The sequence below is a fragment of the Buceros rhinoceros genome, unplaced genomic scaffold (genome assembly GCF_000710305.1).
Source record: "Buceros rhinoceros silvestris isolate BGI_N320 unplaced genomic scaffold, ASM71030v1 scaffold9674, whole genome shotgun sequence".
Taxonomy (NCBI): domain Eukaryota; kingdom Metazoa; phylum Chordata; class Aves; order Bucerotiformes; family Bucerotidae; genus Buceros; species Buceros rhinoceros.
Window position 1 is genome coordinate 29,019 of NW_010407638.1, and position 24,816 is coordinate 53,834.

Sequence of the window (24,816 nt, forward strand, 5' to 3'; positions counted from 1 at the left end):
AAAGAGGATAGGTTGCCTTCTCCCCACAGTTCCGCAGCTAAACACGCTCAACTGCTCTCAGGGAAGAAGTCTCCCACCCCTCCCAAAGACTACACCTAATCTATCTGGAACAATCATGAGGTAATAGACAGCCTTTTCTGTTGCCCGGCTAAGCGCCTTCTGAGGAAGGTATGGTGTATATGAACACAATGGCTCATCTTCTGTCACAAGTGCCAATAGGTCAAAGCATTTGGCATATTGAACAGTCAATTTCTAAACTTGCATTTTGAGCCTCTGTACAGGCACAGGCATGTTTAAAAAAGATTTGTGTACTTAATCTTAAAAGCAGTATACTTTGATAACACTAGCATCAAATAACCCTTAAAGATCAGATACATAAAGGTAAACTCAACATTTGTAATAAAAGAAGAATGTGACCCAAATGGCCTTTGCATTTTGCAGTGATGCTATTCTAACACAGCGTGTAACTGCTGGTTTACAAGCAGAGAACAGGAAAAGTGAGGTGCTGCTACATAATTAGGTAATAATACATGTCTTGATGTTTCTTAATAGGCTTCATTACATTCTTTGAGTGAACTGGAGCTTGAGAGAAAGTAAAGTTTTCATTGGAGACCAAATTCTGAATTTGGGCACTAGAGAGTGCAAGAATATAATATCTCCTATGCTATTTTTAGCCTGCTTTATGAAGGAAATGTACCTTTTGAGATTCTACTGTTTATTTGTCTGTCTCTGTCCTACTCCCTAATTTTTGAATCAAATAGTTGTTGGGGTTTGTTTTTAACCAGGTTTGGAAAAAAGCAGTTAGTAGAATAAGGAAACGTATTAGTGCTGCCACTGAAGAAAAAGCCAGTGGGATGTGGCACTGATTCCACTGATACTGAACTAGGTACAGACTAACTACTGGTGACATGTAAGAGTGTCACAGCACATACGGAGGGAGCTTGAGTTACCATAGGACAGGAAGCTCAGGAGAGAGACCTAACAGGAAAAAAATCTATACCCCCCTCCCTGTACAAGATCAAGCTTCAATATTTAGTTTTCTCACAAGGCAGTTTGTTTAGTTATGTTGCCTTTACTCTTAGTGGTGCTATTAGCAGATGCTATTGCTGGACTATTGTTACTGTTTTGTAAGATAACAGGCTTACTGTAGATGACTTCTAGAACTGGAAATATCATGCTTTGTGTAAGGTCTAACTCATGGTAACAATGCAATCCTTCAGGAATGCTTTTCAAGTTGATCTGTGTCTGTATATTGTTCCTTTAGCAAATCAGCACATTTCTGGGAACTAGAGAGATGGAAGTTCCAGGTGTTATTTCTGTTTCAACTTCCTGAGATACTGTACATGTATGCTCTGACCTTGTCTGCCCAAGCAGTGTTTTCCCCTGCTTTGGCTGGGAATCTAAGCTGTATTCACAGTTCTCACAGCTGATTCTGCGGCATGCAGAAAATGCCCGACAGCTATCAGCCCACACATCCAATAACAACTGGTTCCTTCCTCTTCCTGGGGAAGAGTAACATTCTCTGAGAAGAAGCGTCCCCTGAGGAATGCAGGAACAGCAGCAAGCCTTTCACACAGGAAATTACTACTATAGCACTTGTAGAAAAGTGTTTCTGTCACTTGGATTGTCAGTCTATAATGAGCTTCCTGCTGACCTAGATGATGATTTACTACTGATCTAAATGCCATTTGTGAGTCATTTAGCTTAATGAAAGTTAATGAAGTTAGCATTCAGTAGCTCTGTTACTCTGTAAACACCTGTTTTAATATGTCTTATGCGGTAGCACAAGTTTTGAATTTCTTAGTATTCACGGGACTTTAATTCTGAGATTGCACATTTTGTGTGACTGAGAACAGAGAGTTTAGTTCATAGTGTGTGACTCTTTTAGAGAAGGTTGTGAGGTTTTATTTCTGTTCATCTTAAGTTGGATAATGAAAACTGAGCTACAGATGAAGCATGTCAGAAAACAAGATGCTAAAGCTAAAATACTGCCCTTGAATTACCGTTTGTTCTTATACTACTGGACTTTAAGTTGAGCGCAGTATGCTTGTAACTGTATCATAGGACCTTGAAGACAAAATGAAATATATAACCATATGTTATCTAAAATCGTTAATGCAAGTTTGTTACAAGAGCAAACACTTTAATACTGTTTAAATCTTTTCTTATTTTTCCTAAATGACAGTACTTGAACAAATGCTAGCAAATTCTATTTATCAGTTAGATTACAGTAAGATCTAAACCCAGAGGATGCTTTCTGCCTAAAAACTTGCTTGAATGTTTTCCAAATGTATCAGTTGCTCTAATACAACACATCTGTCCTTGCAAACCTTGCTGCATTACTATGTAGTTTGCTGTAAGAGGGGTAGTTACTTGCTTCATGTGAGATAACGGAAACACGAAGTCAGATCCAAAAATTACACAGGTTGCTTAAAACCAGCCGAGACACTCAGACTCTTCAAAATTCATCTCCAAGGGCCAAAATGTTCTTTCATCAAGTAAATGTTTGATGAAGAAGAGCTCTGAAAACATCTTGGTTTGTATACTCTTCAAAAGTAGTTTTAGAGTCAGAAATTAGGTAGGACAATGCTAAAGGATGATTTCACGATCATTTTAACTTAACAACTGTTTTTGTCTGGTTAATTCCATCTAAGTCAATCTCTTCATCTGCTCAACTGTCCAAACATGAATACTAGCACAAAGGAAATAATGAGGAAAAAATTACCAGGAGATTAGTGCTGACCGTAACCTAACTGAGGTTGACTGACATTCATGTATCCAATGTGCTGGTGCTCTAACATATGCAGATATGTTAACATGCACGACACACCTGAACATGTTTCTTTAGATGCAGGGGAAAAGTAGGAGCAAAGGAACTCGTAGTAATGGCTTTCTTTTGTTCAGGCAGTAGGTGGGTTGGATTCAGTTTGTTGGTTTATGGGGTTTTTTAGCTTAAGAGGATTCAGCTTGCTTCCTTGTGTCTGCATGGCTGTAGCCTAAACAGCAGGCAACCAAGGCAGATGCTAAATGGAGGCAATTCCATCCTTCATGCTTGAATTTGAAGCACTGTAAAGTAAAAGCTAAAATATGACACCAGAGGAAAGCAAGTGAGAAGCAGTCCGTGGTTAGTGATTAGGGTGTTCTTTGGGAAGCGCAACACTAGATTCTATTTCCCTTATGCATTTTGCAGTAAATAATATTGGGGCGGGGGGAGTGAGAAGAAAAAAGCAGGAGCTGTGTGACTGAAACAGTAACTGGAGACACATGGCATCACTGTTCTGAAAAGCTGTACCTTTTTTTTTTTTTTTTTTTAAATCCCCTCACAGTATGGTTCTACGGCTGTATTTAACTGTTTCAACTACACGGAGATTGTACTACCTGAATGCCAAGCTGCCAGTTCCACTCTGCACATCAGATACCTGAAGCATAGACATTGCAGTGCATATCTGAGTTCACCATTGCAGTGTTTTTGTGATAGATTAAGACCCCTTTCTTGATACAGAGATTTAAGAAATTAATTACTTTATCCTTAGCATAGTCTTAGTGAGGAACGTTTGTTACTGGCTTATCTGAAAAGATGAACATTCCAAGCCATGATTATTTTTTAAAGGTGTTTTCTCATTTCTCAGGCATCTCTTAGGACAGAAATTCTGTGTCCACGCTTCCAGTTTTTGCTAGTGTAGTGTAGCAGTACAATGCTACCTCTCACTCAGTACTTTCAGCTAGTTATATCTACATGAAAGAAGTTACTGTAATTCTTCGCCCAATAACCTTATCACATAAAAATTTTATCATTTCACTGAGTTGTATTATTGTAATTCTTTACAATACCCCCACTTTCTATAGCGTATTGCTCTAGAGCATCTTCATCTCTGAGATTTTACATGTGTACATAAGGATGCTTTTGGATGGCTGAATGAAGTGAGATTGCCGAGTAACCCTGACTGTTTTAGTAGTTTTCCAGTGTACTTTTTTGGTCATCTCTTAACTTGATCTTCCAGGTCACTGGTAATGTTTGCATGGGACTGAAACACGACTAGACTTCAGTGGAATCACTAAACCCTGCATAATTCTGTAGTAACCTCCTGATTTAACTGTGTCTGAAGAATCACTAGTTAGATAATTGACTTCATACTGCATTGCAACCTTAAAAATACTAACTGAAATTGTAGCATGCATATTATGGATTTTTTTTTAAAAAACCCTTCTTTTAGCAGAAACAGTTTGACTAAATATTTCACCAGAGAGGTCAGTTTTCTTTCTCAAACTGTATTGATTTGCTTGACATTATGCCTTAAATCTTTGCTCTCTATGTCCTAAGTCAACTTTTCAGTGTTTTTCCCTGACACAGTTCTCAAGCTGACTGTGACCTGTGACCACACAGTTATCCTGTTTATCCTTTCTAACTCCCAATGGAATGTCAGCTTCCTTACTCCCCTGGTATTTCTCCATTATTCCAGGATATATTAAAAATCAACATCATTCCCTTACTTGTTAAATTATTTCAAAACCATTGAGTTCAAAATATGTAACCGAGGATTTAAAAATATTTACGTACCGAGTGAATTGTTTAACGGTCTTTTTTGCTACAGTTGGAATAGAAAGTATTTTGCTGGAAATGCAATTGCAGCATTTATTATCTTCTGAAATGGAAGATAAAAATACCTCATTAACCACTTTAAAAAAATTCTGCAGCACACTTCATCACCTCTAGCTAATAAGCATGTTGTAGCTAGGACTTCTTTTGCTCCTGATATTTGTAAAGTACAAATAATCCTTGAGTGACAGAAATTATGTAGTTTAACTTCCAACAAATCTGTTTCACAGCTGACTGTAAGGTTTTATTTTATACTTTTCCCTTGCTTGGAGGTAATTTTAAGTTCTGTTTCTCCTGTATGTGTCCTCTGGTCCTCAATGATGTGTAAAATTATGCCAGATCCTTTCTCTCAGTGGGAGTACTTACTGATTTCTCTTGTTAGCTGGCAGTCTGTTTTCAAGAATCTTGTATGAAATCAGTTTATACCAGAATATACTGAATTGTGAGACCTATATAAAGATAACTGATACTGAATACTTGTTTACACTGAGATGGTTCTGATCTGGATGTCACTAATACAAATATAATTCCAAGACACTTCTTACATGCTAGAACAATAGAAAGGTGAGCAAGTTAAGCAATCACTTTGTATATATAATTGTGTTGTCATTTTTTCCCATTTTGAGCACATAGAGAGTACTAATGTTAATCCATGTTTTAAGCTTGGCTGTTCAAAACAAGCCAAAAAATCCCTAACATACCACAAGTGCTAGTAATATAGCAGCAAACATATTTAATTATGGAATCTGTGCAGAAGAATTGCATGGGAGTTTAACAAATTTAAACCTGGGTGTATGTATAAATAAAATAATTCACTGTTACCAGTGGAATTCAATATTTATCCTCAATGGTAAACCCTAGTGTTCTCCAGTTATTTTCCTAATATGTATATACACACACAGAGAGTTTTAAAGCTTTGCATGTTATAGGGGACAGAGCTGTAGTTTATTTCTGTTCTAAAATAATAAGAGTTTGTAAGATGTTTTATGTAAATGTGTGTACACATATATATGAAATATATCCACGAATGTATATACCCACATAGAAGTATAGATAACATTTTTCTATTTATGCATATTAAGTATATAGTCTTTTATATATCCTTATATGCTAAGGAGATATTTCTTTGTGTATGTATTTTTTTTACCACCCTGCGATGATGTGATGTAATACTGTTTTTTGAAATATCAGAAGTTACATTATTATTTTCTACTTACTTCAAACGGAGAGATGTACGAATCCACACTGAGCCTGTTCTTCAGAACCCCTTCTGTGCAAATGTTGCTACACCTTGCTGAATGAAGGAGTAAGCATTGGTCTTGTTTCTAGTGAGCTGTGTATCTGCTTGTAGTACCTCAGTTTTTCTGGTCACATAAGCATCACTAGAGAGAACAGAAGCTGTAAAGCGGAGTTCTTCTGTACCAAGAAAGCAAGAAGGCACGACAGCGATTGTATTTGGAACACAAAGTTGTGAATTGTAATGGACACTAGACCAGGTTGCTTCCCTTCTGCTATGTTCACCAAATGCCTCTCTGGAGCTTGGTGGCAAAGGAATCCGATAAGAACCATGAAGCTTCCCCAAGTTGTTGACTTTGTAACGTTTTGCTGGTGAGAGAGGCAGGAGTTTGAGATTCACCACGGTCTGGACCCCCACCCCTCCCCCTTCTTTTGGGTTGGCAGGGAGGAAAAGCTGACTGCAAAGTAGCCAGCGTGTCACATTGCTAATGTTATAAATCAGTGGATCTTGATCCATAAGACATTCTCACACTAGAATTGGGAAAAAGGAGGGCTTTCTCCCAGCATTGTTTGCAGAAATAGACAACAAACCCCTAAATTTTAGCTGTTTACTTTTGTTATTTATCCATATTTGTTTTAACAAAAGTCAACAGGACTGTATATGTGACCATTGTGATATTAAGAGCGTCTGTGAAGTCAGAAATGGAAAGGTTTTATGCTTTTCCTTGGCTAGAACATAGTCTACATAAACTAAGTTTTGTCCATATATATGATTTTTCAAAAAATTAAACTAACATTTATAAAAGAAGCTCACCATGGAAGATGTGGTCAGTTCCAAAATAAGAGATTGCTCAGTGAGAATGGTATAGATGCAAACTCCTCCTTGTACCGAGGACCAGATTCAGTGATCAAGACCTCTTCTAGTAGTATGTTCCTGTGAAATTTAAGAATAACAAATATTCTTGGCATTGTAACTCACTGAGTTAGCTACCCTCGCCCCTGCCCCCAACCACCCAAATTCAGTCAGACCGGTGTTGCCATTTATCCCATGCTGACAGTTAGTCACCTCCAATGGTTTGTTAATTTTTGTCACTTAGGTAGGCAGAAATTGCCTAAAATGCAAATATCAAATGTCAAATAGGGAGAAGATCAATCTTTAGAGCCTGGTAGCTAATGAATTGCTTGAGCAATGAAACCCACTTTCTTGGCTTTTCACAGAGAGATAGCTTTGGTTTTTTGGGTTTTTTAATTGAATTCTGATTTTAATGAACTGGCAGAACTGCAGAACAGTGAAATGTTTATTTTGGTTTCCTCAAAGTTCCAACTGCCACAACCCAACAGTGGGAGAAAATTGTGAAGCATTTCAAAATAAAGCTATTATTGGCAACCTTAATGCTTTAACTGTAGTTTTTATGGTTGTTGAATTCCTTTTTTAATACAGACAAGGAGAACCTACCTACCTACCTACTAATCTTATTTGCCAACACATTTAGCATTTTAACCGGTGCTGAACAATGTGAGTGTTTTGAGAAGTTTGTACCAGAACACTAATTAAAATTAATGATTTTTCAAGAATATAACAGGCATGTCAGACCAATGTCAATATTTCTTGGATATTTGTATGCAATTCCCAAATTTATCAATTTCTGCAGTTCCCTGATTTGATTCCTATCACAGTAAATTGTAAAATTCAACTGACTTAAGTGCAAAGTTATGCTAGTGCTGCTAAGCCGTTTTTGAAAATCCCACCTCTGTACTAAGCTCAGCAGCACTGAGTATTGTTTTCAACTGGACAAACTGGACAGCTTATCCAAACTTTCCATGTATTACTAACACTGGGCACAGAAATAGCTCAGTGTAGGCTTTTGCTTCTTTCTCCAGGTATTAAATGAAACCTAACAAAAGCATGTGAATTTGACTTTTCAAGGAAACTTTTGATGCTTCATTTAATCCTTAGGGGAGTTTCTGTGACACTATTGTTTGACAAAGACATCAAATATTTTAACCTTTCTTTGTCATCCATTATAGGTATAACATTTTCTTAATAAAAGCCTTGGTCAAATGCTGAGGAACAGTGTTCCTCAATTACATAGTAAAATATATTTTTCCTGGCTGTATTTCCAAGTTGTGAAATACTTGGCTCCCCCGCTCACCCATAGGATTTGGGTCTTTGGCAAAGTCTTCAAGCAATTGTGCTGGCCTTGTTGGATTTAACTTTGGACTCTACTATGCTGGATTGTTAACTTTAGTTTCTAATGCTTTTTACTTCTTGATATTTTTTTGGAAATAACTGGAATTGAAGGGAATTGTTTGCTCTATAGAAGTAGGAGTAAAAGCCCAACAGTGCTGTCAACAGCCACCCGGTCAAGTGGTATACCCTCCTCTTGTTACCCCTGTTCTGAAGGGAAGTCAAAGCTGTGACCTCTCAGCTAACAAGAGAAGACTTCTCTGTGACATCTTTGTGTGGACACCCTGTCCCGCCTAGCATCCCCTAATGGAGGAGGCAAGTTGGGTTTGTCTATGCAACAAAGTTTTGTTGACATGAGTTATGTTGTTATGAAGTACGAAAAAAAATTCATGTCATAGCTCTGGATACTGTTATCCTGACCACACTGGTACAGGTGCAGCTGTGCCAACAGAAATGAGCTTCTGTTGGCTTTGCCTACAACTTTGAAAGGGGATTGTGTGTTAGATATAAAATCATAGAATAATTTTGGTTGGAAAAGACCTTTAAGCTCCTTGAGTCTGATGGTTAACCTAGCCCAGCCAAATCCTCTGCTAAACTGTGTTACAAAGTGCCACATCTTTTAAATATTTCCAGGGATGGTGACTCAACCATGTCCCTGGGCAGCCTGTTCCAATGCTTGATAACACTTTCACCTCATTTGGTGCAACTTGAGGCCATTTCCTCTTGTCCTATTGCTTGGGAGAAGAGACCGACCCCCACCTTACTAAAACTTCCTTTTAGGTAGTTGTATAAAGTGATGGGGTCTCCCCTCAGTCTCCTTTTATCTAGACTGAACAACCCCAGTTCCCTAAGCTGTTCCTCATAAAACTTGTCCTTTAGACCTTTCACCAGCTTTGTTGCCCTTCTTTGGATGTGCTCCAGCACCTCAGGGTCCTTCTTGGAGTGAGAGGTTTAAACTGGACATGGTATTAGAAGTGAAATATGTACGCGAGTATTTATTTTTGTATGGGCTGGCAAAAAGATCTTGAGTTCTCCTTTTACAGCAGGGGGCTCTGCTTATGCAGTATGTGTACATGCATGAAGGGAGGCTCTGCAGCATAGACAGCTCTACACTGGTTCTTCTTTGCAGCAACCTCCCACTCTAGTGAAGAACCAGACCCCCCTGGTCTGTGGAAACTGGGCATTGGGACTGCAGTTCTCAGCTTTCTGCATTGTTTAGGAGGAGGTTACTCACCCTTCAATCTTTGTCCTGACATAGTTTGTCTTTTGAGAATATTGTCTTCAGTAATTTTTTAGTCCATTCCTAGTGAGAGGTAGAGTTTAAGACAGAAGTGTGTTCCTTTAGCTTTTGTCATTTCCATTCAGCATAACTTGATCAAGATTAGTTTTGCCCCAACAGGTTAAGGATGAGACACTTATCTAAGAGATATCAGTCGCATAGTGTAAATTCAGTTTGAAAAATTAAACTTAAGAAAAATAGCTTTGGTTTGGTTTTCCTAGGAGTAAACATGCTGTCAAGAATGAGAAATTCCTTTGGATTTTCTGAACAATCTCATCATTGTAAATTTATATTGAACAATACTGGTGAATAAACGAGGTGACTTTGCCAGCTATTTGAATGAGATAGATGAAGTGCTAGCTCGCATATGTATTTTAAGACTCTGCACAATAAATGATGCTGTTACCAGCTCTTGTTTCTTTGTAAAGTTTAGTTAGACTTATTTAGCTACCTGTTGGTCTAAAGCAGACTTTCAGTGAGTTTCTTAAGCAGGGGGAAGAGGACAGAAAAAAGTCATGAACAGGCATTCCAGAAGAATGGCTTTTAGTCCTGTGAGTAGGTATGTTCCTGGTGAGGATGTTGTGCTCTCACACTCTGAGGTAGTCCTGCCTCCCTATCTCCATGTATTTGATGCCCTCTGTGAACCTCCACAATCTGTTACTTGGAGTATCGGGAGTTTGCCCGTGTGTGAGGAAAGTCCTATGTTTTTAAATTTGTTTGCACTGGATTTGTGGTATTTGTAGTATCAAATATAGCAGTATATTTTATTTATAGTATTAGAAAGGCAGCCTTGTCCATATACGGTTATTCATTTGCTCTCATTATTTAATTTCTAGTATCTATTTCATTATGTTTCCATTTTCCTTTACAAGTGTTCCTCCTGCCCTCCTTCAACATTTCCCTGCCCTAGTATGGATAAGAAGTTCAAGCAGAGTATTTAATACAAGTTTGATTGGTACTCTGTATGGGTAAAAAGAAGTCATCACTTGAAACTTTAGTGTTGATTTTAGCTATAAGATGTTCCCTTGGATGTGCACACATGCAGTCCAAAGTAATTTGCCTAAATTAAAATTGGCTACTTGATTTTGTAATTGAGAATAGTGGGAATGTTTCTATAGTTTCATGTTATCTGTCCTCAGCTTTACACACCTTTTTGCTGAAGCTGAAGGTATATTTAAGATGAGTTATTACCTTCCTTTACCTTTATTACATAAAGTACATATTGTTATTTTTAGTTCCTGTGGTGCAAATATGTTTATAATTTATGAAAGTGTTTGAATATGGTCTTCCTGAACTGTTATATTTAGAATTGACTTCCGGGGAGGGAAATTCTCACCTTTCTAAATTGGACCTCTAATGATTTCTGTCTAGTCTGTGTGGGATGTTCATGATATTTTTTTATTCATTAACTTTCCAGCAGTATTCTTTTTTTTTGTGAGGGGAAATCCTGAATTTTCTCTAAATGCTTAAAAATGTAGTGGTTTGGTTAGAGCATGTTTGAGGGGGCTGTGGGGTTTTTTCTTCCTTTACAAGCTGTACAGCTACTGTATTTAGGTACTGTATTTCATTTTAAGGATTTCTCTAAATCCAGTGGGAAGAGAGCATAGCTATTCAGTTTTTGTGGACTCTGCCTGTACAGGAAACTGTTTATATTAGAAATTAACATAAATGAGCAAACTAAAAAAATTTAATTTTTATCTGGTTTTAAGTAAAGCGTAGGTATTACTGATGATCTAAGAATTTAGAAAAATATTTCATAAATATTATTTGTTTCTAACTGGATGCACTTATACTTGTGGACTTCTATGAGTTTTTTACTGGGGAAATATAATTAATTTTTACATCTCTCGGAGAAAGCAAGGCTTATTTTTTTGTTCTTTTTCTGTGTTCCCTTGACATGAATGGAATATGGAATTTTTTTGGTTCTGTACTAGATTCTGTACACCTAGAATTTCAAAGTGCTCAGTGCATTGGATGAGCACTGTTTTACAGTGTTTTCTCAGACCATCAGCAGCAACCTGGGACAAGCTGGCATAACAAAACTGTGTAGCCAGTTTCTCATTATATGTGTGAAAGAACGCTTGTAAAGTATGATATGATTCCTTTACATAAAACTATCTGTCTTGGTTATCTTAAGATGTGCCTGTGAACAGAAGATTTTATTATTTCATGCCACTGCAGCAATGCTAGATTTAACATAGCTATAATCCTGATAGAAATAAATAAATCTGATTAATCAGACCATAGCTGTAAGTGCATCAGGATTTCAGTTAATTTCATACTGATTTTTTAAAAAACCCTTAACAACAAGTAAGCAACTAGTTTTCATTGTACTGTTCAGGGATCTTGTGACCTCTATAAACTCATTTAGCTTCAGGCTGAATTTGTTGTTTTCAAGACTTAAGAAAGTGCTGCTCCATTTTAGGTGAAAATGCCTGTTTTGCTAAGGAATACAGTCTGATAGTCTGACTTGGTTTGCTGGCTCTGAATGTGTATCCTAATACTGCTACTCATGGTCGGGTTCTAAACTGAAGGGTGTGCTAAATTCACTGATGATACCTGTGCCAGAGAGGAGGAGAGCAAATATTTCCTTGTCAGATGGGATGAGGTGCGCTTAAGTGCTTGCAGTTTTTCATTTTAGCTTGGACATTCTTTTAAGAGCCAGAAAAAAATGAGATGTGTAAGAAGCCATGAAAGACTTAGAAAAATTAAGTGTGAAAATCTGCGTTACGAGTTGTTTTTCTTTTGTTGAAAGAGGTCTGCTCAAGCTAGAAATACTTGGTAGATGCGCTGCATAGTTTATCTGTATTTTACTGCTTAAATGCAAAACTTTGATTTAAGTTTGCAAATAAATTACACCAGAACTACCTCATAAGATAGCAAGGGGCAGAAAGTTGCTGTTTGGCACACGGCAGGTTTTTGCTGTGCTGAATCATGTGCATGCAAGAGGAGAGGAAATGAAGAACCCTGTCATCAGCTGAAACTACAGGAAAGTTTCCTGCAGTAGAAACTGATAAAACAGATTGGGATTTAATATAATGTCAGCCAAATAAATCAGAGAGCTCTGTTTTATGTGGATCGCTTGTTGACTGAAAAAAATAATTTCAAAGCAATAGAAGAGATCTGTAAATAATTATAGCCTACGAAAAAAAAAAACCCAACAAATAAAAAACCATCTCCAGAACAGTTCAATTTGGCGTATCCATAGTGAACCATTTTAATTTGAGGGTAGGTTCACAAGATGAAGGAAAATCAGCGATAACAAGTACTGTTACTTCTCCTGAGAAACTCCCCATGATTTCAAATAACCAGGATAAAAGCAAAATAACTCAGGAAATCAAGGTCTGCTAAGGTGGGAGACTGCTGTGTAATGCCTTTGCTCTTTGGACTGTTGGAGCTTAATGCTGTACTTATGACTAAATGTTTGTAGTTGTTTTAATCACAGTACCAGAAATGTTTTAGTATTAATAGGCAAATGTACCATGTGTTCAAAATCTAAAGGATTATTTTTAAAAAGCAGACTATGCCAATTTTTGTGATTCATTAGGAAGCTCACCAATGTCACTTCTTCATATAAGCCCCTCTTAATTATGAGATCATTAAGATATTCATTTGGAAGCTGTTTTTCTATATTTTCTGAAATCAAAGCTCTTAAAGATTGAAGACTTGTGATTTTCAATTGAGTGACAGACTTGTATTTTTTCATATTTTTTTCTTGAGGGAATTTTTCTCCTCTATAAATAAAACTGCTCAGGCGTCTTTATATATGGATGTATTTTACTCAGATTCTATTCTTATACATGATGAAGCGAAGGGAGACAGGAATGCAGTGTTTGTTTCTATCTGATCTGTGAATGTTTCCTGGGAAAACGTATTTGGAAATAGGCAGAGGTGATAAGGCTATGTGTAAGGATTTTTCACAAATCGATTAAGTACCACCCACAGAGTTTCGGCTGTGTTGCTTGACAGAAGACAAAGATGAGCAATTATGGTTGGCTGTTTGTGACATCATTTATAAGCTAAATTTAATTTTCTACTGAACATCCTCTTGGTAATGTCATAGTAATAGCTTCCTATTGATTAATTAAATCTGTTCCTTCTCATCCTTATCTGTAACTCACATGAAGCTGCCCAAATGTGAGTCCATTCTATCACTAATGGGCTGTGAATGGAAACACTGTGCACATTTCAATTTTCTTTTTAGCTTTGCTCAGAAGTAATAATTTAAAATTGATTGCCTTATTCAAATCTATTCCCTCGAAATAAGCTATAGCTCTGAAGTCTTTCAGAATAGTTTGGTTTTTTGAATTACGAGGTGTTTTTACTACATTGCTTGCAACATGTAGAATTGGTTTTTACAAACTGGTAAGGTATTTTAGAAAGGGACTAATCTGAAGGAAAGGGAACATCTAGTTCCTGAAACATTTTATGTAAAATAGGCTGTTGGGTAGAAAGAGTTTCTTTTAAAATTATTTATTTATAAGAGACTACCCTGAATGAGAGTGGTTGACATGCACTGATAGGTATCCAAAAGTACAGTAAATCTACTGAGTCTAGTGTCGCTCCTTTATAACAAGGTTTTGGCATTTGAGTGCTGCGTTTTAGATTTCAGCAGTTCTGGACCCTTCGTGGAGCTGGGGAAAATTGTAAATTTAGATACTAGGAAAGGTTAAAATATAAAGCAGACACCTATATAAAAGGTTAAAATATAAAGCAGGCTATAGCAGCATGCTTGATGTCTGAAAACACTTAAAAGTCTCTACAAGCAGAAGATGATAAAAATAACAACCATTCTGGCAGAACTTAGATTAAGTTGGAAATTCAAATCTCTCTCATTTCATTTCTCTGTTACTAATTTTGAAAGTTCAATTATTTGCTTATCTGAATTTGATCCTTTCAGATCTGACAAACATCATGGCCTTTGCCTTATTTATTTAAGCAATTTAATGTCTTGTTGTCCCCATACGTCTTAGAGAAGTATTTTCCAGAGCTCTAACTTGGCAATGTTGATGGCAATTTACTAAGCTACAAAGCATTTTTCACAGCCTATTTGACTGATACATTGAAATATTTTTTTTTATTTTACTGTAAGAAAAAATTGATGAGATTTTCAGTAGTTTGGCATTTTCTTTGTTTACCTGAATTGACACCTTTTCTCCTTGGGTGGAAAGAATCTATTTAGGTTGCGTTTAATAGCAAAATTTGTAATCACTTTGTGGATGCTTAAACTGAAAGTCTACTTTATTTTCAGTCTGAAGTACAGCAGGCTTTTTTGAAAAGAAACTGAGAAACACTAGCCTCAGAGCAGAACTGTTTTCCGAAGAACTTGTCAATGTCTAATAACCTCAGATTGTTTTTCTCTCCTGCTCCATTAATTTAATTTTCCATCCTAATACTTCAAATCACAGACAGCAAATTTTTAATTCAAGTGCCAATGAATATTAAATCTACTCATTATTTTTAAGTACTTGAGAATTAATATATTTTCCATAGGACACTGAACTTGCAAAGCAAAATGCCTTTAAGCAAGGTCAGAGAGTATCAGTTGAAGTTTACAGTTACCTCTGTTTTGGCTGTGTTGTTTAATTACTTACATCATTCAAACGGCAAGAAAATGAATGTGCATCTCAGAACATTAATACAAGTAGCTTTGGTAACATTAGACAAACTGTGCTAGGTTTATTTCCAATGAGCTTATTGATACTGGTGTTGGGAGGGCATGGGTCCCAGCCTGGCACTTCTGGAACTCACGTCCTTATTCCTGTTTGGAACTAAGGAGTGGGAGCTTGTAGAGCTGCATTAACCTCAGGTGGGAAACTGGAAAATGGTTTCCTGAGGGTTTTAGGAACTTATTTACTTTTGAGACCTCTACCTTTTCATTAGGTTTTATTAAAATCACCAAAAGTTACCCAGATTTTCAGAGGACACAAAGAGGTGTCTACAAAGAATAATTGCATAAACTTTACAAATTGTTCCTGCACCAACTGGCTGTTTTTCACTGGCACTTTTAAACTCTCTCATCCACTGCCTGCATTTCATGAGGCATGTGACAATTGGGCAGGTTTCCTGCTGCCATGCGGAATATATAATGCTTGAGTTCTACGTGTCTTTCCTGCAACATATCCCATCTACTCTGCCTCCAATTTTCCTGAAATTTGTTGCAACTTAATCAGTGAGCCCTCTACCTCTTTGTCAAATTTAGCTAATCCTGGTTGAGGTTGGGAAGCTTCTGGGCAAGCGGTCAAGGTTTTCAATAGAAGCAAGGTTCTGTAGTCTTGCTATCTTTCTACAGAAATCACATTAAGAAGACTATTCCAACATAGTCTCCCGTAGTTCAATTCAGGGATGTTCTTCATAGTGTGATTGGTTGTAAGACGGGAATTCTGTAATGTGTGGCAATATTTTTCCTTTAACATTTGAATGCCAAATTGAGCTTAATCTTTTCTGTGTTAATCAGCATTTGAGACTGTCTCCATCTTGTGATTTAGTAAGTGTGCCAAAAACTTTCATTAATCCTGTTTCCCAAAGACCTCAGATATAACTTACAAAGTCAGAAATAACCCAGTGTGTCTGAACTCTTCTAGGATTGGATTAATAATCATATAATAAAATTCTGCAAAGGGAAGATATGGACAGTCTTAAGATGCAATAATCCTATGTACTTCATCCTCATCTAAAAGTACATGGGATAAATTGTGAGCCATAATATTCCATGATGTTCGGAATGCTTTCTTTTGAGGACTTCTAACGCCTCAAAGCAAGGAGCTAAAGCAAAGTCATATTAAATGGGAAATGTATTTTCTGCCTATCTTGTCCAAAAATCAAACCATTTATGTTTGTTTTGTACTAATAAGTGTCTCCTCCATAACATACAATTCTTTGGGATAACTTGAGTTGACATCACAAGATTTTTCATATTGAGAAGAAATTGAAATTCATGGTACTGGAGAGAAACATGTAATTAAATCATCTAGTCAGGAGTGGGGAAATTCTGGGTTCCAATCCTTTCTCTTTCTTCTTCTTTTTTATTCATTTTATCCCCTTATATATAAAATACAAACCCTCTCAAGGGAGCAGGGCTTACCTGCTCCTGACTGAGCATCCTAGCCACTGAACTGAAGCTGCTTTCTGTTGACCAGTGGAAAAACTCAAACAGCATGGCTGGAGAGACTACCCTTTCTTCCACAGTTTCATGCCTTTCAAAGGCAACAGCCTGCCTAAACAAAGCATTGTGTTATGAGCCATGAGTTTAAATAGCCTTAGCCTGAGAAGGCCAGTTCTCTGTAGTCCAATGCAAAAGTCACCATTAGGACATTCTGTAAAACAGCCTTGGATGTTTGATGTTTGAAATCTGTAGTTTGATGTCTAGCACACTTTTATGTTTTTGACACATCCCAGTATCAATACAGATCACCAATGGATTTCAGTATTAGTTGCATCAGACATTTATTATTTGATGTGCTTAGTTCATTTGCATAAATCAGTCCCCAAGCACGGAAAAGAGGGCTGAAATCTCCTAACTGATTTATCTGTTTCTTTCATCATAATGAAATCAGTGAAAATGGCGTATCACCAAATACCATGATACTATCAAGACTTGGGAAAGGGTTCCATGGGTTTTGTAGTGTTCTAAGTAAAGGTCTGGAGCATATGCATGGGTATCTCTCCCTATTCCTATCAACCCCACGCTCTGCACTTCATGGGTTCTTGCTTGGGGGCTAAGACCTGTCCTTGCAGAACTTAACTGTACAATGGGGCTTTTAACCCAGAGAGGGTGGTGAGACTTTCTTCTTTGCCTTCCTCTTCCTGTGATAGGAAACCTTCTCACCCTACCACAATCTCTGCTTTCAGCCATTCCCCTTGTGTGACCCATGGTCTTCTACTGACTCTGTATATGTGGCATTTTTGGTTTTCTTTTGGGCTTTGGTAGTAAAAAGAAGAGCCCTTCCAGACAGATGGTGGACACAACTTGTCTCTTGCCTACGTCATTGGTGTAGATGGCACAACCACAGCACTCATGGAAGAAAAGACTTTGAAGAATCAGCAACCATCAGAGCATGATAGTCAGTCAGGACTGTGCCGGATGGCCTAGAAGACACAGGAGTAGTATTGTGGATAACGCAGCAGAAAAAGTTCCTGATAATATTGTGATGTGATTAAATATTACTTATATTTAAAATCATGACATTATCATAGTGGTAGTATTTCATCCACCACAGTCTGATCATACCTGATTCAAAGATGGGGTCAACCACACACAAATCATTCTTGACAGAAACTTATCAGCCTGCCTAGGTAATCTTGTAAAGCTTTGCCAGTAATTCTGCCTAGCGATTTACAAGATTATTTTATAAACTTAGGAGATTTTGTTATTAATGGCCGACAGTGGTTTTAAGACTCTCTGTTTTGAAAATCTGAAAATTTGAAATATAAATATATTTTGGGTAAATTGTAAATATTGTGTATTTTACATATATCAGATAGGACTAAAATTTTCCCTTTGCATAACTAATGGATATTTTTATCAGCTCTTGATACATTTCAGAGAAGCAGTTAAATTGTAACCATTTAAATGTTTTATTTTGTAAATGTTGTGGATATCGGTAATATAATTAGAGATAATAAAACTTGACTACCTCAGTTTGTTTTAGTGTAAAAATAAACTAAAGTTATCTGAAAGTGTAAGAAGTTCTCAAAGAAATCTCAAAAAGCCATTAATAAATCAGGTAAAGGTGTTATGAAGGACCCTCTAATGAATTAGTGATGATTTAAACTTTTCTGACTCAAAGGTGCCGTTAAGAACTTCAAGGCACAAACAAAACCAGAAGTGATTGGGAAGATCGTGCTTTCTCACTACCCTGGAGCAGTGTTTATACATCAAGATTATTTCCCTCTTTGCATTTTGTGGGTCTTTTCTGTTATTTCCTTCTCCCAGTTTCTGAAGGAATCAAAAAGTTTCTCATGGAGTAAACTACTGAAATCTACCTGTTTTTTTTTAATTCTGAAAGAGGAGGTTAATTCATATTAAACAAAGGTTTCATGGTATGAGGTTGGAAGGAACTTGTGGGATCATCTAGACATATGGATTTGTCATCTGTATGACTGCTGGGATTTAATTCCTTTGTGAGCTAGAGCTATCTTTTTGAAGAAAACTCCATTGAGCAATAGCATTTATTCGAGCTTTAATTCAAGCTCTAGTAGTACAGCATGTGGTTCCGCAGTCATATATACCTGTAACACATACCTAAAGACTGCTGAAATTTCTGTTACTGCCTCATCCATCATAATTGAAATTCTGTCTTAGGTCAAAATGAATTGAAGTGTTTTGAACTGGACCTGGCACGAGACGCAGATCTGAAGGCCCTTGTGTGTGTGCATGTATGTGTAAATAGATTTTTTTCAAAATTAAAAGCTAGGCTTTTCAACCTGTCTTCTTGTATGGCTCCAATTAAATGAAGACAAAGGCAACTGAATCTTCAAAAATGGTGTTTCTGTGTTCAAGGATGATGCCAGCAGTGAAGATCTGCAATATCGTCCTGCTTCAGTCTTGGTGACGAGTTCAAAAAGGAACTCAGACAATAAGAGCGAATCAGCTGTTCATGATGTGGACAAGCACACAGGCATCGCCCCCTCCCTGGGTAACGCTTTGGAGCAAATCGTGGAGCAGCTGGATATTTTAACTCTAGTAAGTATGCAATAACAGATAACACTCGCAGTGGAAAATGATAATGCTGTCAATCAGCAAATAAAACCAGAAGCTGTGTTTATAAATCAGAATATTAAGGTTTATGGGGTTGTTTTGAATAGTTGACTAGTCAAGTGACAGTTTTGTTTTATTCCTTTCAGCAAATATTGATTGCACGTATTGTGTTTGCAAAAGTGAAAGCTTCCTGCCACATAATCGCAAAGGTTATTGTTGTATTTTTAACTCTGGAGAAAGAAGGTCACTATTTTTTCAGTAGTGAGATCTAGCAAAGATTTGCTAGAAGCCAGTTGTTTAGCAGACATTCTCAGATTCCAGCTTGAACAGTCATGCATTAGCAGGGAATGAACAAAGTAATTTGGCAATGTACCATTAAAGCCCTTTTCAAACTTGGTGTCCAAGGTGTTGGCTTAGGTGGCAATCTGAGCAGCGGAGTAATTCCTAGTGTCAGTGAAACTGCACAAATACTAGTCTCAGTCAATGACTCTGAGTCACTTGTTTGCGAATGCTCAATACTTACTTAGCCAAGCTATGTTTTAAGATACAACTCTGTAATATATTAACATAAATCAAATCTAAAGGGAGTGGCTAAGGATTTGGGGGGATATTTTCTGCATTCTTTTGCAATGTATATGTTAACTCAAGGAATGAGTTTGGGGAAGTACAGAGTCAAGTCACCTGTTGAAAATTATTTGTGTAGTAAATTAGATTAAAAAGAAACGGCCAGCCTGTGTCCAGAAACCTGCCTTTTCTGATGATTCTCTTGGAGAATGGCTTTTAATAGTATTTTTTTTTATGCTTCCTTTTTGGGGGAATGCCTTCTTTTAGGTTTTTGGAAGACATCATTTGAGATCAACAGTGATGGCTGGTTTACTATTGAAATATGGATGCAACTTTTGCATAATATTTCAGAGTAATTTATATCTGCATGTATATATTTCTCTCTGAGAAAATATTTTGTGAAAACAATTTTAAACCTTTAGACAGTCTCCATAGAGACAAAGCCATTATTTTTAAATACAGTTGTACATAGTGGAATAGCCGAGGAAAAGCCATCTTAGAATATATTTTTTCTGTTAAATTGAAATCTTTCTTCTTACATTACTCTGTTGCACTCTTTTATAATACTGTGTGTATAATATGAAAACAAATTGAAATTAGTGTTCTCTTCCTGCAGACTATTTCAATCCTGGAACAACGTCTAACTTTGACTGAAGACAAATTGAAGGAATGCTTAGAAAATCAGCAAAAAATGTTACTTCAGGGAAGACAGGAAGAGTAAAATATGAAAACAAACTGTACTGATGAATATGTTTCACAAGGAAATATATTCATAAGGAAATAATAAATCTTACTTCACTGAATTTTGTTATTAGCAAAAAACCCTCCTCATTTTCTAACAAGTCAGTTACTCAGTGTAATAAAAGCTGAGGGGAAAAAAATGGGCAACATATTTTAAACACTGGTAGCAAGCAGATATTCTGGTTATTTATTTAACAAAGCACAGCCCAGCCAAAACGCCTATTATCTAAAATCATTCCCATTGAACTTTACAGGACTTTTATTTCTTTGAATACGATTAAGCAACAAACTTCGTATTTTTAGATGAATAGCAATTATTATGGAAGTGCACCATGCAGGGTTTTTAACTCAGGTAAAGTTTGAGAAAATAATGCTCTTTCTGCTAAGGCTACATTACTCAAGCATCTAAATTAAATAAGACGTAATTAACCCTAACTCTCAAAATGCCAGAGGTTTTCTTTGTGCCTTACACACTCTCAAATATTTTACCAAAAAGTAGTGACAGTGACTCTGTATCTTCTAAACATTTTAGTGATGATTGCAAGAAGATGTAAAAACTTTTAGTTGCAAATATGAAAGTCACTTAAACTTTGCATTTACGTGAATTCAGCTGTGAGACTGATGCAGTCGAGCACTTCTGCTTGTCTCATCCCCATCAAAATTCATTTTTCCTATTTAGAAAAGTAAAGATCGGCTTTGTTCTTCTGAAGAATACATTTGAACCAAAGACAAAATGATGCAAAACCTATATCATAAATACAAAAGATTCTCCTCCTCCATGGACTTCCACAGGTGCTCATCCTTTGCATGCTACGAATGTCCCCCATTGGTTAATGTGCTATGAATGAAGCCATAAATCAGAAAAGATTTTGCAATGTACAATGATTTTGGGGATTTTTTTAATAAAAATGCAATTTTTGGAAAGATGATTGCAGGTCTTGTTTTTTAATAGACAACATCTATGCTTCTTTATGTCTACCTATTTTTTTTTAAATGGCAATTGCAGAACACCTGTTGTAAATCCACCGTCAAGACGAGGTAGTCATCCATATCTGCAACTTCACATTTTGTATGTTGAAAAATAAGACACCTGAAATGGCAAGAGCGTTTCAATCCGATTCTGCAGCTGTCAGTGGATAAAGCCCATTTCCCAGGCTGAACCTCATTAACATCAGTGGAGTTCAGCTTAAGTATAGAAGCTCATATGAGAAGCTTGTACTTGCACATATGTATGTGCAAATACTGTTGTGGTTCAAGCCAAAACAATGAGCAGTCCATTTTGGGTTTTATAACTTTTCATTTTCTCTCATAGTAATCACAATCATTCAGATAGCTAAGCATCACCTCACTTGCTTGGTAAACTCTGAACTTTACCGACAAGTACTACCTATTTTCAGCTCAGTCTTAATTAGTACTGTTTATTGTGAAGCAGCAGTCTCTTATGAAAATTTTAGATGCAAATCTTACTATGAAACACCCTAGCCACAGATTTTTTGTGAAAGAACGGTCTTACATATTGCAATGCAAACAGCCTGACCTTTGATTATGCAACTGTTTGTAATGCTATATAACACATAGTTATGTAAATACTGTCTTCTAGGTCAGATGTGCTCTGCTTTATGCATTTGCAAATACTCTTGTGGTCTTTACCTTTTCTTGGCTCCGTTAAAAGACACAAAACCATGTAGCTATGGAAATATTTTGCTTTTTTCCCGTTTTCTTTGAGCAGACTATACATATATGTTTTAAATCTGCAGATTTTTGTTGCTATTGTTCAGCTTTTCAGGATTATTTATCTACAAGTTTTGGAAATTTCTTTTACTTCTGTATTTTTCAATAAAACCTCTGCTGAAATTTTCCTTTCTGCCTTAGCTCCTATCACTAATCCTTCCTTTTCACTACCTATGATCGGGGGCATTTCATACTTAATCCAGTTTATTCCTTTGCTGTGTGTGAATCTTGTGAACTAACATAACATTTCCAAATCAAGATATGTTCTCGTCATTCTGTCAGTTGGTCTGTGGGTACTGAAACTCAATGTGCATGCCACATGGCATGTCTGTCCAACGAGAGGTGATTGGTTGAGAACACGATGGAGGTGTTTTCCTCAAGCCGTGATGTCTCTCCTAAAACACAACCACAAACAGCTAACAGGATGGTTCTTTTAAAGGAACATTGATGTGGGCTACTTGTGTCTTTTTCTTGATCCATATAATTTCAAATAAAGCTATGGAATAGAAAAAATTTCCTTTAAAAGCACCTGAAGAGGCTGGATGAACTCTTAGAAGCATTTACTCTAGGGTTTGTGCTCTGGCACGAACTGGTGACTTGACTATTTGGAATTAATCATCTAATAGAGCTAGAGAAAAATGACTGCTGTTTAGTCTTAGTTGTGCTTTTGCACCTGCAAAAAAAAGTAATTGCACAGGTCTTTAAATGATTATGAAAATATATCTGTATTGCAGACTGCAGTGAATTGCTGAAAATCCATACTTGTTCTAAACAAGCTGAACCACGTACCTGATGCAGTCCAGGTTTCCTCAAGCTAGGTGATCCCTCTGATAGTAAATAGGCCACCCTGCTGGAAAAAGACTGCTTCTAGCATCCAGGCCAGCTACTGCAAAAATGTCTCACTTACTAAAAAAAGTAACACCGATGTCTGAATGACATGCAGTAGATCCCCAAGGTTTGCTGGGGAGAGAGAGAAGGTGGCAGCAGGAGTAACATCTCCTGCCGGCAGCTCTGGGAGACTGGCTCTGGGGCAACCCAGCTTCAAATTCCTGAAGGATCAAAGTGTTATGCAGTAGTAGCTCAGCGACTTACTGGACATGCCTCTGCAGCCGTTTTGAAACAAAAATGCCCTTCTCAGTTTTTCATTTTGGATGGCAATGTGCACTTCCTTTGGGAGCACATTTAGATGTTCCTAATTATCAAGGTGGGGGCAGACACCAAATGGCTAAATGTTGCAACACTGGACCTTAAAGCACTTCACTTTTTTTTTAGATCTGAACATAAAGTTTTTCAAACACCAGGGCAAAATCAGGCTGAGATGTCAGTTCATGCCAGTAACCCGTTGTGCTTTATGGGCCAACCTGACAACTCAAACTGTATTCTGGGGTTTCTCTTTTGTATTTTTGGAGGTTGTTTCTTTTCCGCATTTTTTTTTTTTTAAACACACCACTATATTGTTCAAAAATCTTCAGTATTTACTTTTTGCTACTGCTGACATGTTTTTTATAAACTTACAATTTTGGAAAACCAATTCCTGGAGGTGAATGTATTTGAACAACTCCTTCATGCTTTGGGGGATTGATGTTTCTTGCTTCTACACGTGTAAGAATGGAACAATTTATTGTTTCATTATCTTTATGGCAAGAAACGTAATTTCAAATTTTGATTAAACTAATCTAGCTGGAGAAATCATGGTAGAATAGATAGTCCTTGCCATTTTAGAATGGCCTGAACAGATCCCTGCAGCATGAGGGATTTGAGAAATACAACTTCCCACATGTATTTATTTAAATGAATAACTCAATGTGCTGTACTATTTTTAAGGTAAACAGGGTTTTTTTCCTTCCTAGAAGTTTTATTACAGCGTGGCTGAACTATTTTCCTTGCCATATCACATTACAAAACCACTCATGAGTTTTCTACTAAACAGTGGTAGCTGGGATGTGAATGTATTTCCAGGGACATAGCTTTATGTAACCTGTTTACCTTGTAAGACTTGTAAAAATCAGAAGTTCTGTACTCTTTGCCCCAAACAATTAATGAATATGTATGTTCACACTGGATCCAGGAACAGTATGTTTTTGTCAGAGTGCCCCCTCAGGGACTTTTGCACGCTTCGGATGCAAAATACAATTGAAGCCATTTCTTTGTGAGAAAATAGGCTAATGACTTGCCAAAAGGCAGATGTTAATTGGAAAAAGTGCATACAAGTCCTTTTCTTTACAATGTATATGGGTTGCGTTTTTTATGACTTGCATCCAAGAACAGGTGCAATTTCAATTGACTCAGCTAACAGGATGTGCTGAGTACATTCCTCACCAATTTCACCAGAAATTTTAAATACATGAGAAAAAAAATCTTCTAAACTAGTCAGCGAGCAATAAGCTGTAATTATTACTTGTTACACAACACATTTATAACAGTATTGTACTTAAATGTCTTAATAATATGAAAATAAGTTCTCTGATTATGTATTGGTATTGAAGAACTTTATTGGTGAGCTCTGAGTAACCTTATACAAAAAGTTTCGTCCCTTCTAAAGTATTTCTTTTGTAAGAGAGTCAGCAGTTCTAGGTAAGGTACCACCAGAGTATTTGTAAATGCAACTTAAAGCGGAAAAGCTGTTTATTCTCACTAGCATGTTTTCTGCCACGAAGCTACACAATCAGGTTAAGGTCTTCACCTTGCCTTGCTTCATTTTCCCTGTCTTCAGAAGCAAAAATTAATAAAAGTGGGGAAAAAAGTCTGGATGTGTCAGAGTTTTTGACAGGGTTTTTGCT

General features: G+C 36.8%; 1 protein-coding gene across 1 annotated transcript in view; it reads left to right on the forward strand.

Moving 5' to 3' along the window:
- Positions 1 to 20,285, forward strand: part of POC1B (POC1 centriolar protein B) — a 40,991-nt gene extending 20,706 nt beyond the window's left edge. The window contains exons 9-10 of the mRNA XM_010134550.1: positions 18,803 to 18,985; positions 20,181 to 20,285. Coding sequence (XP_010132852.1) covers positions 18,803 to 18,985; positions 20,181 to 20,285 — 288 coding nt within the window. The remainder of the gene's footprint in view (positions 1 to 18,802; positions 18,986 to 20,180) is intronic.
- Positions 20,286 to 24,816: the final 4,531 nt, after the last annotated feature.